The sequence below is a fragment of the Pteropus medius genome, unplaced genomic scaffold (assembly GCF_902729225.1).
Source record: "Pteropus medius unplaced genomic scaffold, Ma_sr-lr_union100, whole genome shotgun sequence".
Classification (NCBI taxonomy): domain Eukaryota; kingdom Metazoa; phylum Chordata; class Mammalia; order Chiroptera; family Pteropodidae; genus Pteropus; species Pteropus medius.
The window spans coordinates 4,224,169-4,244,236 of NW_024340692.1; the positions used below are offsets into that span (position 1 = coordinate 4,224,169).

Consider the following 20,068-nt stretch of genomic DNA (forward strand, 5'->3'; position numbering starts at 1 on the left):
AGCTACATGATAGCTGAGGGTACTCATTCCTACTAGACCCACCTTAGAAGAAATGCTAAAGGTAGTGATTCAGTCTGAAATGAAAGGATACTAAAAGGTAACTCAAATCCACATGAAGAAATAAAGAATACTAGTAAAGGTAACTATATAGGTAAATATAAAAGACAGTACTAATGTATTTTTTGTTTATAACTCCTCTTTTTTCTCTATATGATTTAAAAAACAATTACATAAAACATTAATAATAAACTATGTTGATGGGCACACAATGTATAAAGATGTAATCTGTGACAAGGACAACATAAATGGGAGCTAGAGCTATATAAGAGCAAAGTTTTTGTATACTATTAAAACTAAGTGGGTATTAATTCAAACTAGATCGTTGTGAATTAAGACGTTAATTGTAATCCTCAAAGCAACCACTAAAAAAATAACTAAAAATATATAGTAAAACAAAAGAGAAGAGCATCAAATGTTATATTAGAAAAGATCTACCTATCACACACAAAAAGGGAGAGGACTAATACAGAAGCTGAAGAACAATATAGATAAACTACATATAGAAACAATGGCAAAAGTCCTTCCTTATCACCAATTACATTAAAAGTAAATTGATTAAACTCTCCAATTAAAAGTTGGAGATTGGCAGAATGGATTCAACTACATGCTGTCTACAAGAGACTTATCATAGATACAAAGACACAGATCAGTTGAAAGTAAATGGATAGAAAAAGATTTTTCATGCAAATAATAACCAAAGGAGAGCTGAAGTGGTTATATTAATATCATACAACTTAAACTTTAAACTTTAAGACAAAAAATTTTATAAGATACAAAAAAAGATTGTGTAATGATTAAAAAGTCAATCCACCAAGAAAATATAACAATTTCCTGATATGTATGACCCTAACAACAGGATCCCAAAATACATAAAGCAGAAAGTGACAAAACGGAAGGGAGAAATAGTTGAACAATAATAGTTGGAGACTTCAAAATCTCACTTCATTAATGGATAAAACAACTATACAAAAAGATAAGCAAGGAACTGGAAGACTTGAACAATACTATAAAACAACCAGACATAACAGATATATGTAGAATATCCAACAAAAGCATAATACTCCTTCTTTATAAATGTGCAGTAACATTCACCATGATAGATCATATTCTGGACCATACAGCAAACTTCAAGAAAAAGTTTAAAACTTGAAAGAATTGAAATCCAGCAAAATATCTATTCAAACCATACAGAATTACATCAGAACTCAATAGTAAAAAAATATGAGAAAAATGCCCAAATATTTTGGAAATTAAACAGCACATTCTTAAACAATAAATCAGTCAGAGAAGAAATCACAGGGAAATTAGAAAATATTCTGAGAAGGATAAAAACAAAAACACAATATAGCAAAACTTATAGGATGCAATGAAAACTGTTCAGGTGGAAATTTACAGATGTAAATGCCTACATTAAAAAAAAAAGATCTCAAACCAATAACCTAATCTCTGTCTTAGGAAAGTAGAAAAATGAAAGTAAACTAAACCCAAAGAAAACAGAGGAAGGAAATAAAAAAGATCAGAGCAGAGACAAATGAAAAAGAAAACAGAAAATCAATAGAGCAAGTCAAGAAAACCAAATTTGGTTTCTTAAAAAGATCATCAAAATGGACAAACCTCACCTAGAAGTACTAAGAAAAAAAAGATTAATGAATTACTAAAATCAGGACTGAAAGTGGTGATATACTACTGACCTTACAGAAATAAAATCAATTCTAAGAAAGTGAACAATTGTTTGTCAACAAACTAGATAACCTAGACGAAATAGACAAATTCCTTGAAAAATACAAACTACCAAAACTGACTCAAAAAGAAAGAGAAAATGTGAATAGGTTGACTTTGCTAAAGAGTTTGGAATGGATACAGCCATTTTTACCGGACCGTGAAAGAGCCTGAACCATTCTTCTGTACTACTCTTAGTTTCTCCAAGACAGTGAAAGGCCACTGGATAGTCCAAGGTGGCCAGAAAAATAAACCTGTGAATGCTGGCATGTCTACGTGCTAACCTTCTGCACCAACCTGAGTACTTCAGGAAGATTGTCTGGGCCACTTCCTTATAATCCGTTTGTTCTCACCCTTCCTAAATTTTCACATCAAGCTTTAAAAATAATCGATAATTTAAAAACCACTATATGAACAAGAAATTTCTAAAGACATCAAAATTATTAACTATTAAATTTAAAAGAAAAAAAAGCCATAAAGCAAAAGTAAATCTACAGTGACTGTAGCCCAATTCTAGAGATATCTTTCTTCCCATATGATACTAAAATCAAAAGATGAATTGCAACTAAAAAACCATAATTGTCCAGTTGGGAATCAGTTTTTATTATATTTAAAATATATATTTTGTCATTCTTATAAGGAAAGGATAAGGTAACATTTATACTTCATATTGATCACAGTTTTTCTCTGATGTCAATATCCATTGCCTGAGACATCTGCCATTCAACATTTTTTTCCTCTAGCTGGGAAGATGAACAAATAATTGGATTTCAAAGGCAACATTAACTGTATAAAAGGTATGACACATATATACATGATTGATTTTTCCTATCTAAAGCACAAAAAAAAAGTCTCTTTTCCTACAAATCTAAATTTCAAATTTCTAGCACATATGTGACTATATTTAAACTATACTGAATGGCTAAACTTTTTTAAATTGAGAGGAGGAGAAATGATAGTTACAAACAAATATTACTTAAAAAATAGCACTCAGAATATTAGATTTTTTTTTCAAAATGCTTTTGGTGATATGAAATAATGCTAGTAACTTTCTAAAATACCTAAAAGAATACACAGGCTTAGCATTTCCAAATTGTAAAATGTATTAAATATTAGTATGCTAATGTTTATTGAATATCTCCTTAAAAGGGTTAGTTTTTAGGGTATTTTTAAGTGATTTGCAAACTATATTATATAATAAATTGATTGACAAAATTTTTCTAAATATGATTCATTCATGAATTCATATGTCTTTAGTACTAGATTTATATTTTCAACAAAGTATCAATTAAACAATAACAGAAACACATAAATAACATTTCTCTATTTTTAAATAATGAAATAGTGAACACATCTTTGAACCTGAAGTGCTAACAAAACATGAAATCAGTTAATACATTAAGTTCTTAGTAATATCATAATATCCTTATTATGCTGCTTATCATTACAAATTGAAAATTACCTGATAGAAGTAATCAAATTTGAGAATAATATAACATTAAATATGTTAAACATCTACTTTAAAAATACATTTTTATAAGAACATAAATTATAACTTGAAAAACATTACTGCCTAGTTAAGGTATATGAGTACTGCCAAATATAATACATTATGTCTCTTTATAAATATACATATATAGGATAGTAGGTTTAAGAGTTGTGAGAGGTTAGACATTGTGGTCAAACATTTTATCATTATGAGACATTTAAGAATCTTAATGAGCTCTGGTTCATTCAGCAAAGACCACAAATAATTCAAGTGCAATTATACCAGTTTGGGGAAACCATTATTTTCATAGTTTTATCAAGTACATAAAGTGAATTCAGAAAAAAGTTATGAAATAAAGCATTGTATAATATAAATTTTCAGTCATTTGAAAGGATCTTTTTGTTATTTTTAAAGAAAGTACAAAATGAATTAAAGTGCTTTGTAGTTAATAAAAATAATGACTAGAACAGTGTCATAATACGAGTTAAATAATATTTAAGAAATATTACAGTACCTTATGAAGCATGTTTTCTACTGTTCTCATATGATTAGCAACACATTCTTTGTCTCTAGAAAGAAAGAAAGATTGTGTTAGTAAAATCCAACTGTAGTTAGTAAAATTACAACTGTTACACATTTTGATATGTCACTATTATCGAAAAATAAGGGTTAATTATCATTGTACTCCTAAAAGTATAAAACCTTACTATATTCACTGATATATTTACACATTTAACTCTTATCTTCAGTTACAGATTAGAGGGAAAAAATCTTAAGGACATTTTAAGTTAAAAAAGTGAAAAATGAGGAAAGAAAAACAAAATTAGGGTTATATTATTGATTAAAGATGTGCTGAATGGGCTAAACTTTTATTCTTTTGGTTTCTAATGAAAAAGAATTTTGAAATCTTACTGGCAGGGATACATTAAAAGTCCATAATATGCAAAACAATGTTTTCTTTCTATATAGTCTTTTTTTTGCTATAATATTTACACACAAACCATCAATGACCTTGAATAGAAATATGCAAAGTTACTAGTTTCTTCTATTAGCTTTGTATATTAAATTTGCCCATAATAATTTTTTTAAGGTTTGGATGAGAACACTGAAGACTAAAATTTAACAGTAAATAATAAATTGAAAATTGTAGGTAATATATTAGCCTTCCAAATTTCACAGACAAGCCAAATTCCTGAATTAGCAGCAATGTTTGGAAAATACAATATGAATCTGGAGGTTTTATAATCTTGTTTTCCTTAATCTCTGAATTTTCAGTTCTAAGACACACTAGAAATTACCTAGGCTTAGTTTCTCATTTGACATGAGGTAACTTAAGACAGAATGAAAACAAAAAGCTGATTTCATCAAACTTACATATATTTTTCAAATGACAAATACATATATCTAATATGGTATGCAATACTACAGAGCTTTACAATTTTCAAAAAAAAACTATTGGTGGGTATTCAAACATGCCAAATTTGGGCCTTGTATAAACTGATTTTTTCATGTGTATGGGCAATTTCCCAAGCCCACTGGCAAAGCTGTGGATATCCTAAGATTGCAGATTCCCTGTCTGTGATTTAGTTTACAGACTACATTCATATTTCATGATAAGCATTTCACAAGAGTTTGTCTCAAAAAAATCTTAATTAATACATATTTTGGTAAGTACAGGAATCCAGAATTCCAAATTTAGAAAACAATGAGTTTATTAAAATTAGATGTTTCTTTAATCCATAAATAGATTTTCTTTAAACCATGCTGTTGTACAAAGGACTGTCTTAAAGTACTCTATGTAATTTAATGTGGGTAACAAATAAAAATACCCAAGAGAACTGTTCAATTTGAACTTCATGTTGTATGTCAACTTGATTACCTGGTAAAAGGGAAAACACTCTCATCACATTTACATAGTTGCCTACTCTGAAAACTGTATATATTTTCTAGTTAACATATTAGAACATAGAGCTATAAAATTAAATGACTTTTCCATGATCAATATGTTTTTACTGCACGTAAAAAGAGGCTATGATACACATGTTGATTGTATACTAACTTAATTTCTTTGTGGAAATATCACTTGCAATATTAGTATATTATAATATATGCATAACAAAATATGGAGTGCAGTGGGGCAGAAGGGGAAAAGGAATATGTGATAGAAAAAACTGTACAAAACTTTTAAATAGTCTTATATTTCATATTAATAAAAACATGGTTTCTAACATGTAACACTGCAACAGAGCCCTAAACACACATACTTAGTTAGAGGTTATACAGAAACTTACACTTTTCTGAAGTTTCTCAATAAAATATACATTTAGAATGTTAAGAGTTTTCTTTTTTGAGGATATATCAGAGAATTTCAAAGAGAGACAGCTGTACTTTTGTTTTCTAACACTGTATTATCCAGGGCTAAAACCCGGAGCATGAAAGTAAGAATTGATCTTTTGTCTGTTTTAAGTGATCTCCCCAAGGTCCAAATGCTCACTTGGCTGCCATGCGGAGGGCACTTTCTGCATCATGGATGTTCTCCTCCAGTCGACGCTTGTCCTGCTCCAGCTGGGTAAGATGTCTATTGAGCTGACGCAGAGATTGATCTTTTCTTCTCAGCTCCATCTTTGCCTCGGAGAGACTCTGCAAGCAGACAGAAAACAGAGTTACTTGTCAGCCCTGATAATTAACTTCAATTTATGCCATAGGCTATTAAACAAAGAAAGATACAGACTGACTGAGAAGTAGACTTGGGTCATTACACATCAAGGTTTAACAAATTTTCTGCAAAAATTTTACATACTTACTAATTAGAAACGATAGAACTGATAAGATTTTGAAAAATGTTTAGCTACAAAACACAACTCCATTTTACTTTTTAAAATACTGCAAGGCAAATATATGTTATTCTTACTAAAACTATCTGGTTATAAAAATCTCCAGTTGCTTTTCTTTTAATGATGAAAAATAAATATTTTGAGGGAAAGTAGATGAAATTTAGAATCTATTAAAAACCAGAACTACACATGCCCAAACTGTGTATATGATTGAGAAGAAGGGGGATTATGATACCTGTAAGAGTATAAAGAACCTGAGATTTAAAAATACCATTACTGTCTTTATAAATATACCTATAATAGTTGCTATAGACAAGTAAGTGGACAAACTGGACTCCAAAATAAAATTCACTTACTTTCCATAAATTACTCTCATGTCAAGAATAGCAACACAATATGATCAATATGTTTCAAGAGAGGAAGGTATAAATAATACTTGCATTTTGAATTATATATATTCCATAAATATTTTTCTAGTCACGGAAATATAAAATCTATTGACTGATATTTGGTATTTGTTTTAATCTGAAATATTCATTTAGAATAAAAATATTAAGATGCAAGTATACAACTTAATTTTGGAACTTTAAGGCTAAAAGTCTTAAAATCAGAAACTCACAATTTAAAGGAGAATTTTCCAGACCTCATTTAAAATTCTAGGATGTAAAACAGTATGGGGGGTCAGAGTATCTCTTAGCACTAAAACTCTTTTCATTCCTTTGCCTATGACATTTCCAGAATATAAGCTTATCAGTTTTTCATTTAAATTTGTTGGACAGTGAGCTGAATAATTGATTGCATACATATTTTTTCTACTTGCTCAGAGTTTAGCGACTCATTACTGTCCACAACTGCACTTCAAATATCCAGTAAAGAATAACCAAAATGTGATAATTTCATGTTTAAAATTCTTCTAATAATATTCTTTTAATGCATTCACAATGGGTAGCATAAAAAAATCAAGCTGCCTGCATGGAGCTAAAGCAATTCATTCTAAATGTTAGTGAATTGAAAGCAATCATCAGTCAAATCAGGTATTTTAAAATGTTAAGGTTTTAAATTCAATATTTCACTTTTTAAATGGTCAAGTTAAAAATAAGCAAGTTAAAAAAAAGCTACTTGTCAGATATTATATTTTATTTTAAATCTTTAGTATTAACAGATCTTTAAGAACATCTAACTATGGAAATAGTCACTGATTCAAACCAACTTCAAAAAGATAACAAAGAACAGATTTTAAAAGCCGTGGTAAACCTACTTATTTTGTGCCAATGTTAAGATATTTAAAAGCATTTAAAAAAATGAAATCCATATTTGAGTCTTTTTTTATCCAGTATTTCTGACACCTTTCAGGTAATAAAAAAATGCTATTTTTCAGGTATGAAGATAAAACTAATGATCCACCAACAGTTACACATAAAGCTTGAATTCTTTTCCAACAGAAATAATAGATTTGTGCCAATCCATTCAAATTTTCTTACTCAGTAATTCTTATGACTAGAAGTGGATAATTATGAGGAGTATTCAGGATATCATCCCTAGCCTTGTACAGACTGAAGCTCACTTGTCCAATCTGAGTGAACCCATGACCTTGGAATCATTATAAAACCACACTTGACTTTTCAGCAATTCTACGATATCCTTTGAAGATATAACTCATAAAATTAAAATTTCTACTATATGTCTACATCTTTCATTTTCATCTTTCAGGGGCAATGGCAGGGAGCCACCAATCTCTTCTATAGCTTACACTATTTCAGAGGTGTAACTGAATCATCTATTCTAAGACTGAAATTACAGAAAATGAACAAAAAGTAGTATAAGCAAAGTGATATAGATCATACTTCTATAGTGTAAAAATGAAGAGATAATACAGGTTTTTTTTAATCATAGTTCTATAACTTATAGACACAGAATTCTCATTTTCAGGAGTTGAGGGACATCACAATGGAACCTATATCCATCAGTGGGTCCATGGAGATATGCAAAAAACACCAAGACATAAAAGTGATCCAATAATATGTCTTTTCCCTAATATTCACATTTTTTGTTTTTGTTGACATATACTTATCTTTAAAATCTTAACACTGAGCTTTCAGGAAAGAAAAATATATTTATATGTGTGTGTGTATATATATGTGTTATACATATGTACCTATATCATATATAATATATGTTATATATATAAAATTTTAAGTTCAGCTTTTCTTTTCTCCTATTTCGATTTATCTAATTAAAACCCATGATAAACTTTACGGACTCTAATATTTCTGACTGAATGACTGAAACCAAGAGGGTGTGCCTCCAGGCAGCAAGGCAACAATGATAAGCAGCAGGTTAGCCACTAATTTCTCAACCAGGGTAGATTGTGAAAGTGTGATGTTCTGATATCCAAGAAACTGTTCAGGAGAGAATAGGATAAATCAAGTTTAATAACTCTGCTCCTAATTGTTCCCCCAATGCTCAACTCTAATTACTTGGAGAACTCTCTTGACTGTCACCTGATATTAAGTTGTTGGAGGCTGAGCCTGGAACAGCAAGATAATCAATAAACATTTAGTGGGGAGAAGAATGAAGATCCTGTTAAGCAGTGGGAACCTGCAGCACCCAAAGCCCTTCTGCTCATGAGAAAACCTATGGGACAGCCATAGTGATTGCAAAGCAATAATCCAAAGCACTGTTTTTAGGCCTTGAGGCCTTTAGGCAACAGTACATTTGAGGAAAAAAGGTTAACACGGTCACCCTAATTACAGCCCACTTTCACATACTTCATATATAAGCGAAGACAAGCCAATTAGGTAGAAAGGAAGATAAGGGAAGTTTTATTTGTATACTAATTAAACCCCTGATGAAATTAAAGGAAAAACATACAGCTCTGTAATTGTGTCTGAGAAAGGTCACTTCAGGTTCAGTTATCAGAACAGCACAGCCTTGAGATATTTCACTTAATCCACAATACAGCCCTCATTTTGTACTCAGGTCTTAATATTTACCAAAAAAAAAAAAATTCAAAGCCTGATACTGCAATTATCTTTAAACTGTTGTGAACAATTTTAGAAAATTAATGCTAAATATGATAACAAGAGTTTTTAAAAAGATAGAGAAATAGTCCAGCTATACAAGAACCAATTTCACAATATTAATTATTTATCAAAGATTCTGAGTTTTCACTTTAAATCCAAAATGTTCTAAAGCAAATTTTTACAACAAAATCCTAAACTAACTGTATTTTAAAAGTTATTCTGCAATATATTTATTGTATTTCTTTTTAGATAGTGATATTATTGCTCACCTTCATGTACACCTCTCACAGTCCAGGACAAAAAAGCAAAAGCTTTCAGTAAACTATTCTTACAAGAATATAGTTTCACACCTAATTGTTTTCCTCAGATGGTCTTGAAAAGCTATTTATTACTAAGGAAAGCTGCCAGATGGATGGACACCAAGGAAGGATAGTCGTGCACTGCTTAACAACAGGGATATATACTGAGAAATGCATTGTTGGGTGGTTTTGTTGTTGTGCAAACATCATGCAGTATACTTACACAAACCTAGATGGCATAAACTACTACATACGTAGGCTATATTATGTAGCCTATTGCTCCTAGGCTACAAAACTATACAGCATGTTACTGTACTGAATATTGTAGACATTTGTAACACAATGGTAGGTATTTGTGTATCTAAACACATCTAAAAGTAGAAAAAGTACAGTGAAATACAGTATAAAAGATAAAAAATGGCACGCCTGCAAAGAGTATTTGCCATGAATGGAACTCAAAGGGCTAAAAGTTGCTCTAGGGGAATCAGTGCGTGAGTGGTGAGTAAATGTGACAGCCCAGACATTACTGTACAATACTGTAGACTTTATAAACACTGTACACTTAGGCTACACTAAACTTATAAAACAACGCAAGATTAAATCAAGCACAAGAGAAAATGATGTGATCAAGAGACTCGGTAAACACTTGATATGTGAGGCTGCTGACTGCGAAATATGGCATACTATTTAACAGCACTTTTTTTTATAAGTAGAAAGAGTCCTTCTAAAATAATGATAAAAAGTATAGTATCATATTTAGGGGGATCATTTATAAACTATATAAATGTCTAACCAATGTACTTTATACCTGAAACTAATAATAAAATAAATTTTTTTTAAAGTATAGTATAGTATATCATAAATGTATAACCCAGTGACGTAGTTTATTATCGTTATAAAATATTGTGTACTATACATATTTGTATGTGCTATACTTTTATGTGACTGGAAACACAGTAGGTTTGTTTACACCAGCATCACCACAAATGCATGAGTAATGTGTTACACTACAACATCATGATGGCTACATCACTAGGCGATAAACGTCATTAAGCGATAAAAGATTTTCAGCTCCATTATAATCTATGGGACCACCATCGTATATGAGGTCTATTGTTGACTAAAACATCATTATGTGGTACATAACTGTAGTTAAGTACAGGGAAAGCTTAGATATAGAATACATAGTAGATATGAATATTTAAAGACCCACACATTTTTAAGTGTCTTTTTTCTTATCCAAAGTTTCCGAAGTTTCTATAATCAACATGTATTACTACTGAACAAAAAAACTTTTTAAGTCACACGTAATTTCATATTTCTAAAGCTCTAAATGTTTACTAAGACTAAGAATTTTTTAATAAATTATAAATATAAATTGAAATTCTATTAGTTTGCACCTATGAAAATATTCTATGTAGTGGAAACTTTTTCAAATAACAGTTTTCTTGAGCTCTGATTTACATAGCACATAATCCACCCTTTTAAACAGTACAATTCAGTGGGGTTTAGTATATTTACAGAGTTGTATAACCACCACCAGTGGAGATCTGTTTTGAACAGTTCTTTCTTTAAAAAAAAAAAGCGAAACTTAACAAAATAACATGGTTACCTAAATACAGTATGTCTCATTTCAGCAAACTCTAATTTTAAACTACATATGATATATATATATATACATACATATAAGAAGTTTATAATTTCAAAAATATAAATTTGTAACATGAATTCCCTGAATCAGAATATTTGATTAATAAATGTAAATAGTACATAAGTTAAAGTTACCTGGAAACTGTGCACGACTCCTCAGTTAATATTTCCAGATGTTAAGGGAAGCATCCAACATAGTTCCTTCTCACAGGGGTACAGAGTCGTGGTGCTTTAGACCATTAGGCCAGCCAGGAAGACCGAGCACTAGGGGATGTCACTTTTATAGATTTTCTTTTGTCTACTGGGAAATATCTATGGATCCACATTCCTACAGACTAAAAGCTAATGGCTTATTCAATTTGGTATAAAAGTTAGTCATACAAAATGAAAGGAAAGACAACACACATGTTATAAAGAACTAAGCTACATTTCCTAGGTCAGGGGAAAAAAATATCTACAACATTTTTTTTTTAATTTACTGCTGTCTAAGTTTTGAAATAACATTCCTAGATTGTGATAAACTGTAAAACATCTCAGGGAACTAAAACTAATGCTGGAAAAGGGAATAGCATTGTCTTCGGCCCTACTATTATAATGTGACAGCTAAAAAATTATACTAATCAAGAATTGAGTAGCTGCTGGGTGGGTCAAACTATGCAGATTGCCAAAGAAAGTATAAAGTTAAAATGATACAACTACCAAGTTTACAACCGAGTACACAAGTTAGGGATGAAACTAAAGAATAGTTTACAATAAAGCTTGAAAATCTGTGAGAGAAGCAACTAGAGAATTTACAATAAATATAGAACAGTAAAAGGTGCTGGTATGTGGTAAAATTACTAAAGGAATAGATTTTCAACCTTTCAAAGTTCTGCATCCTTAGGGACACTATCTTTTATTATTTTCCAATAATAATCCTATGCAGAAGATAGGTGACATATTTATAAACTGAAGCTGAAGATCAAATAACTTAACCGCTTTTGGGGTTGAACAATCCTAGTAAGAACTCACATGTCTGGTAAGACAACAGATGTGGAAGTGTCCTATAAACTGTAAGAGGCTACATAGATTTACTATACATAATGCGATACTTACACTTCTACATATAATGTCATCACATGGTCTTCTTTAAATCTCTACCAACATGTGGCCACTTACGTTTCCATATTATTTTTACATCATCATTTATATACATGTATGTATAAACATATTTTTAAAAAAATAACTATTTCTATCATACTTGAAAAAAGATAAAAGGAAATAAAAACAAGGTTAAAATAAGTTACTTTTATAAACAGGCCTTATGGTAGGTGATTATAAAAAAATGGTACAAATGAGCAATGAAAATTCACTTTTAAAATTTCAAAATATGCTGTAAGGTTTTATTGTAAAATCCCTTATGATTATTGGTATCACATTCTCACATGTTCCTTTAAAAATGTCCTCTTAAATTCCATCAGTATAAAAGGAAAAAGTTAATCCTCCCCAGTAAACTAACTGAAAGTGATCAATAGGAAAATATAATTCAAAGAAAAAGAATCTCATAAAAGTACTTAAAATATATTGAATGCTATTTGCTCTAAGCCTTACATATATACTACAAAACTCTGGTAGACTAAAAGTGTTAGATAATAATGAGGTAAAGCGAGAGAGAAATAGTTAAAAACATATTCTAAATGACAAAAAGGAGGATAATAAAGAGAATCATAAGAGCCCTCTCAACTAGAAAATGCATCCAGAAAAGTACAGAATAGACAAGCGGTTGCTACATTTATTGTGACACATGACATGTAAGCAGTAATGTGGTAGTAATGTTTTCTCAGAGTATAAAACAAATTGCATTGAACTGTCCTACAGAGCTTAGGAGACAGGAACTAGCTGCAGATAACAACCATCATAATAAAATCAGCCCTTATCTGACTTCTAAGTTCTCTCAGTGAATATCTAAGAAATACAAGGGGATAAAATACACAAAGATTCTTCTGTTGGACCTTATCAGCTACAGACTACTCAGCAGATTCCAAAAACTTCACACAGTTGAAAATCCTAGCTATGTGAAGATCCAAAAATTTGCTGAATTCCTTGGCAATAATTTAAATAAGTGAAACTATGAGTTAGGTTGTACAAATATATTTAGAATTAAATGTTGTTTTAAAATCATTTGAGAACTACCTAAAACAACTAAGAATTTGAAAAATATGAATAATTTATAAAGAGCTTCATATAGTTGGATTCTTGACATTTTATAAAAAAATAAATGATTCGAAAGAATTTTTCAATTTCAAGAATTCTTTTCGTGATGTAACTAAATAATAGGGTACATAACCCTATATAATAATTAAAACACACTCACATTAAAATTTCATTGTACTATAGAATTTAAATGACTATCTTGAATATGTCATATATTAAATAATATTAATGATAGTAAATCAAGTATCAGCTGAGTAAAACTCAATTATTTAAGAGAATTTGAAGGTCAAATTTAAATTAGAAAAATTAACAGGTTCTTTTAGACTAAAATATAAACAAAACGAAGTGGTATTTTTCCTTAAAAATTTATTCATTGGATGAATTTTTGTGTATTAAGTATTTTAACACTGATTTCCATCTTAAGTTTAGCAGTATATGCATGAAGGAAAAAATTCTGAATAGCAAACGTTTGTTAATTTTCACTATCTGGAGCATTCCATCTTTGTATGAAGGCACTACTAGGCCTGTTCTTGAACAATGCCTATCATACTATAAGTGCTCAATAAATGTTTGCTATTATAATTTATTTCTCCCAAACCCTGGGGGCAGAGAATAGCTTGAGTGACAACTAAACCATACTCCTCATCATCATCACACAAGCATTTTATAGTTATATTCATAGCCCAGTGAGGTAAACTGCATTGGCATTCCTAATACATGCAAGGAAACTAAAACTCAGAGAAGTAATGTTCCTAAGGTCATGTAAATACTAAATGTGAAAATGTGAACCCAAGTCTTCTAAATCTAAACCCTTATTCTCTTGTATTAAAAAAAAAAAAATGTATTTTCATTCAACTTGGTCCTGAATGAAACCGACCTCTGCACTAGTACCCAACCAAAGAAATGACAACATATCCCAACATGCAAGAAAATCTGGCTGTTTTGGGTTTCTTTAGAATATGTCATCTCTAATGTATCTCCCCCCTTCAGGGACTTTTTAAGGGAATAAAAACAAATGTAAACAGTTTATTGAATTGGGAAGACTGAAAGCGCTAAAAAACAAAACAAAACAAAACAAAATGGCTTAATTATTTTTCACTAATAATTTCAAATATCCCGTTACATTTCCCTAAGAAATTCCTAAAGATATTTTTGTGGCTTTATGTGCTGATGTTAAAACCTAACTAACCTCAACATAGGATGTGAGTCTAATTTGTTCATTTAACATACATTACATGCTTATCAATGTCAAAGCCATAAATAATAATAACTAGCACTTCCTAAATATTCATTTTAGGCCAGACATTAACACAATTAGTTCTCATAACAACTCTATGAGGTAAGTAATACTATTATTCCCATATGATAAATGAGGAAACTGAAGCAAAGTTCTAGTAACTTGCCTAAGATTACATACAGACAGTTCAAAACGGGGCAGTCTGACATGTAGATAAACAAATAAAAAAATATACTCCTCCTAGAAATGAATTCCTATCTAGAAAGATGAAAAGAAGTTTAAAAAGCAGCTGGTACTAAAGCTAAATGGTCAGTGTTGAGCATTCTTAGCAGAATGAAATGGCATGTTCAGAGAAGTCCAGATTAGGTACGGCTGAAGGAAAGCTGCTACTGAGAATGACAGGAGAAAAGACTAGAAAGGTACAGAGACCATATACAGTCAGAAAATTAGATTTTTAATCTTGTAAATGATGTGTATATAGCGTTCCACAGAGAGTTGCATCAAGATATCTTAGTGGGCCTCCAACCCCCACCCTTCTTTCAACCAGAATTTGCTTTAATGTTTTCTATGAACTTTTGTATAAGATTTTGTTCAGAGAAGGGCTCTATGGCTCAGTATTTGGCAAGTAAATTGTCATAGAGAGCCATGGGAAGCTGCTGAAGGATTCCCGGCCATGGAGCAGCATTCTCTGATCTCTGTCTCCGGGATCATGTATACAAACTATAGCTGCCAAAATAAAATAAATACAAGAGATCACTCTGGCCATTCTGCAACAGCTCGTTTACATCTTCAGTTGGACTCTAATGAAGATTTAATAAGATTTCATCTTTGAGTATAAAGATCCAGTGATATACTAAATTAAAAATCATTGTAAAAAAGAACTGGCTTATAACAGTTTTCCTTAGTATGTAAAAGAGTATTATATCAAATTCACTTTTATAATGCTTAAGCAGAGAGTATATATTAAACATTTACTTCATATAAATGCAGTATCCTAGCCATATATTTTCTATCTCTACTAATAACTACATGAATTCCTACAAGTTATTTGAATCATATGACAGAGCCACAAACTCTGAGTCACAGAAGAAATACATGATGAAAAGAATATATTTTAGGAGCATCAAAAAGTTAATTAACAATTGAACTTAGCTATTGTTTTCTGAGGAAAACTACATTATTTGGTCTAGAGTTTTAAAAAGTTCTTTTTACATTTTACCAATAACAAATTGGTTATCATGTTGAGTTATTTTTAAGAAAAAAAGGTAGAAAAAAGTTACCAGTAGCAATAACCATTAAGTGAAGTTTCTGAATAACTAAAAGGGTTATGTGATAACTGAATCATTATTTTTAATGTATCTGAGTGAAACATATAGCTTTTAATCCCTCTTCACTCCTATTAATTATATAGAGACTGAAGCTGAGTAATACAGAAGGTGTTAAAATAAAGACAAAGACTCACATCTAAAATAACCACAGTTTCAGCAAGTTAGCAAATTCGAACAATGTGTTATAAAAGAGCAAAGAGATGGACCCAAGTCTCAGTGTAATTTCTTGAGAAAATGTGCTCAGGAATACCTTGGTCTGTGTTTGGGTTGTAACAGTTTGGGAGTCAGGGGGTAAATATGTAAATATATAAATATATTTATGTATATATGTGTATATATATATATACACACACACACACACACACACACATGCACACACACATATATATATATATACACGTGTATGTGTGTATGTTCTGAGGACGTAACAATATAGCAAAACATTTTACAGCTTTGCTTTAAATGGAATTTTCCTGTGTGAGGAAGTGTGTATGAGTGTGTATGTATACATGTATATATACATTTTCAATATATATTGATTATAAAGAGAGCTTCCCATAAAATTAGTATGGTTTACATTCCTGACACCTTCCGTAACCAACCCATTCGCCTGAAGAAAAACACAGCTGTTCAATCCTTCTAAATGAACGAGATCACCATCTAGTGGTAACTCCTTGAAATGTCAGGCATATGGCTTCTAGAGCCTAGAAAATGCTTTAGGGAATGTGGTTAACGGGGTCTACATAACCTAGAACATTTGAGTTTATTTTTTTTAAAAAACACAATACACTGAATAATATTTTTATTTATTTTTATACTAAGAAATACTCTAGAGCAAGAGAGAAAAGTGCCAACTAGACATATGGCTCCCTCTTTTCAGCCCTCCTAACAAACTAGGAATAAAAACAACAAATGTTAAAATGTAAAGTTATACCAAATCCAGTCAATATGGCTAACTAGAAAACAGATTCTTCATCTTTTCTGTACTTTATAAAGTAAAAACGAAGTTAGTTATTGTACTGGATTGTGTGATTTTCCACGTCCCTGAGGAGAAAGTATACTCTCCCATCCCACTGATAACTATCTTGACCATGTAAACTGGTAGTGCCTCTTCCGGAAAGATTATATGATCCTATCCTGTCATATCTGAAAGTACCTAAGTTACTTTCTTTGGCCAGTTAAATGTGGGCAGTAAAATAATGTCGCTTCATGGCAGACAGAAGACAAGCAATGTCCTATAAAGATCTATACTGTGAAACCAACAGTGCTATGCTATAAGCTTTACTCATAGGGTGAGGAACCATAAAGCAGAAGCACAGCTGATCCCTGATGGGAATGTATAACATGTGAGAAGTCACTTATTGTAAGGACACTGAAATTGTTGGAGTCATTTGTTACTGTAACATTACACAGGGTATCCTGACTGATAAAGTTCTGTTCCCACATATGGCAATGTACTCTAAAATGTATACAGCCATGAAATCATCAATGGATACTTAAGAAAATCAATTTCTACCCTGATTTAATATTGGATCATCAGCAGAAGAAATTAATTTTAATTAAATATTAAAAACCATGGCAAGTCATTTGATTATCAGTATAAAGATATGATAAATGCATATTACTATCTTACAGAAAAATATTGAATATGCACACCAAAAATTATAATAAATTCATCTGTACTGCTGTAATTCATAAAAAAACGTTTTCTTCCAAAACCTTCCCTAACTTATATTTAGTGTATGCATATTTGAATTTAATATTTTCCACTCTAATGAGGAAAAAATATGTCAAGGCAAAACTTTGTTCTTTTTCTTTTCCTTCTTAAAAATAAATAACTTTCATTGACACTTAAAAATAGCAGTGATATATTTCTAAGTTTTAAAAAGGACTACTATAACATTGTAAAACATGATACATACTATACGTTTAAATACATGTGATATATACATTACTAATATGCAAGTAAATATATAAATGTATGCATTTAAAATTTTTTAAAGTATACACTAAAATGCAACAGAAATATTCTTTTTTCTTTTTAATATTTTTCCATTATTTTCAATAAAACATGTATAAACTTTATGTAACCAAAAATTGCAATTGATCTAATTTTCATAACATCAACTTTCATCACAAAATCTTAGTTTAAATTATATACGGGATATCATAATAGTAACTAAAATTGATTTGTTAACTATGACCTACTAAACAAGGGTAGGAAATTAATCAGCTATATAACCTCTTATCAAATGGCAAAAAATATATATTATGTACATCTGTATATGTAAATATACAGATGCACACAAATACACATATATATGTAATATGCATTTAATCACTATCATTTATCAAACTCCTTGGGAAAGAGGTTTCAATGATTTGTTTCCTTTCCATAGAATAAGCAGTAAGGGCTTTAGTACTTCTTATGTTAATTGTCATATCCAAATAATATCTATCTGATTCAGGGGGTTTTGACAAACCTTCTCCATAATTAAAGTTGCCTCTTTTTAAGACTTTTAACCATGATACAGCAGAGAAGCCCTAAATCCACATTCTTTACAGACAAATGATTTTCTAAATTCCACAAGGACTCTATGTCTGTTCTGTGTCACAGGACTCAGATCAGAAAAACAGATGAATTCTATTTCCATCACAGACGCACTCTTGATGATTTTGGTCTGCTTTGATACTCTGACTTTAGTCCTGAAATAAGATAAAAGCACTATAAAGGTGTTTCCTGTTTCATCCATCACAGCGATTTTCTTGTTGGTACTCTTAACAATAATCCTGGTAGAATACAAATACCTCCCTAACTACATTTTGGAAGTTAGCCAGGTTTTTGCTATCAGAAGGCAAAACTAAAAATACATTTTACCCCTTACAGTTTCAGGCATTCTAATTTTACAGAGGTTAATACTAACTTATTTTTTTTAATTAAAACATAGTAAACACTTGCCCGCATTCCATAAGAACAAAGCACTACAAAGTCATTCATTAGGTAATCTTTTAATTGTAAAAATACTAAAATAAAATTTTCAAGATTAGTAAACACTTGTTTTCTGAAATAACATGTTGTTAGTGATATAACAATGAAATAATACAAAACTTCCAAATAAAATTTGAGCATGTTAATTAAATGTTTCCTATAAACAGAATGGTATAAGGATTTAGAATACATATCCCCACATAGGAGTAAAATCACCTTTAAAATGACTTTAACATTGCTACTTAATCATGTCAGAAATATAAACATGTAATTAGATAATTACCTCCAAAGTCTGAGACATTTATATTTATGCTCACTCCATTACAAATGTAATATTCTAAAGTTGGTTACTATAATTGTTCAGCTAAATTAAATAGTTCTGAAACAAAACCATCACTGTCTCACATTAATGAAAACTAAAACAAATATATTCAAAGAGTAAATAAATTTTGATTAGCCCTTTACATTATAATGTACTATTTACTAATTTAAAAATAGACCCATTGAAACAACAAATAAAAGTATTTTCATAGTTATCTATGTACTGTTTGTAATTAATTCATAGTTATCTATGGACTGTTTATAATTAAAGTATTCACTCTGGGTCATTTTTGAAAGTGCCTTCAAAGGAAATAATTTTTCTAATAGAGTCTTACTATTATCATCATCAATAAATATCTCTGAGTTCAGTCCCTAGTTCCACCAATTACCAGCACTGTGACCTAGGGCAAGTTAAATTCTCTGTGCTTTGGTGTCCTCATTTGCAAATTAGGATTAATAATATTTATCTCAAAAATTATTTTAAAGATTAGATGAAATATTATCTTCAAATTACTTAGAGTACTGAGAAAATAATATCTAATACAAGGACAAAGGTTAACAAAATTTTCACAGTCCCTGAAGCCACAGTCCACAATGGAAGGTTACAAGATTACAGAGAACCTCTTCTGAAAAATACAAGTCATCAGATTATAAAATTGCACATTTATATTACATAAAGTATTTTAGCATATTATCAATTCAATTAATCACAGAAACTAAAGACTCACATTTAACAATTGCAAAAACCAGCTTTAGTCATTCTATATTTTATGTGGCATAACGTAAATGAATATCATTTACAAAATTCCAAATAGTTTACATATACTTGAAATTTTGTTTTCAGACTGAAATGTGTATTTCAGACTAAAACACAGCTTCATTTAAGCATGGAGTACCAAGAGATCAAATGCCAGCCATGGCTGGAT

At 30.4% G+C, this 20,068-nt stretch overlaps 1 protein-coding gene across 9 annotated transcripts in view; it reads right to left on the reverse strand.

Moving 5' to 3' along the window:
• The window catches only part of CCDC171 (coiled-coil domain containing 171), a 265,767-nt gene that overhangs the window by 84,137 nt on the left and 161,562 nt on the right, over window positions 1-20,068 (reverse strand). For all 9 annotated transcript variants that reach the window (XM_039873836.1, XM_039873897.1, XM_039874057.1 and 6 more), the window contains 2 exons: window positions 5,763-5,908; window positions 3,783-3,837 (listed from right to left, as the gene is read on the reverse strand). In XM_039873836.1, coding sequence (XP_039729770.1) covers window positions 3,783-3,837; window positions 5,763-5,908 — 201 coding nt within the window. The remainder of the gene's footprint in view (window positions 1-3,782; window positions 3,838-5,762; window positions 5,909-20,068) is intronic.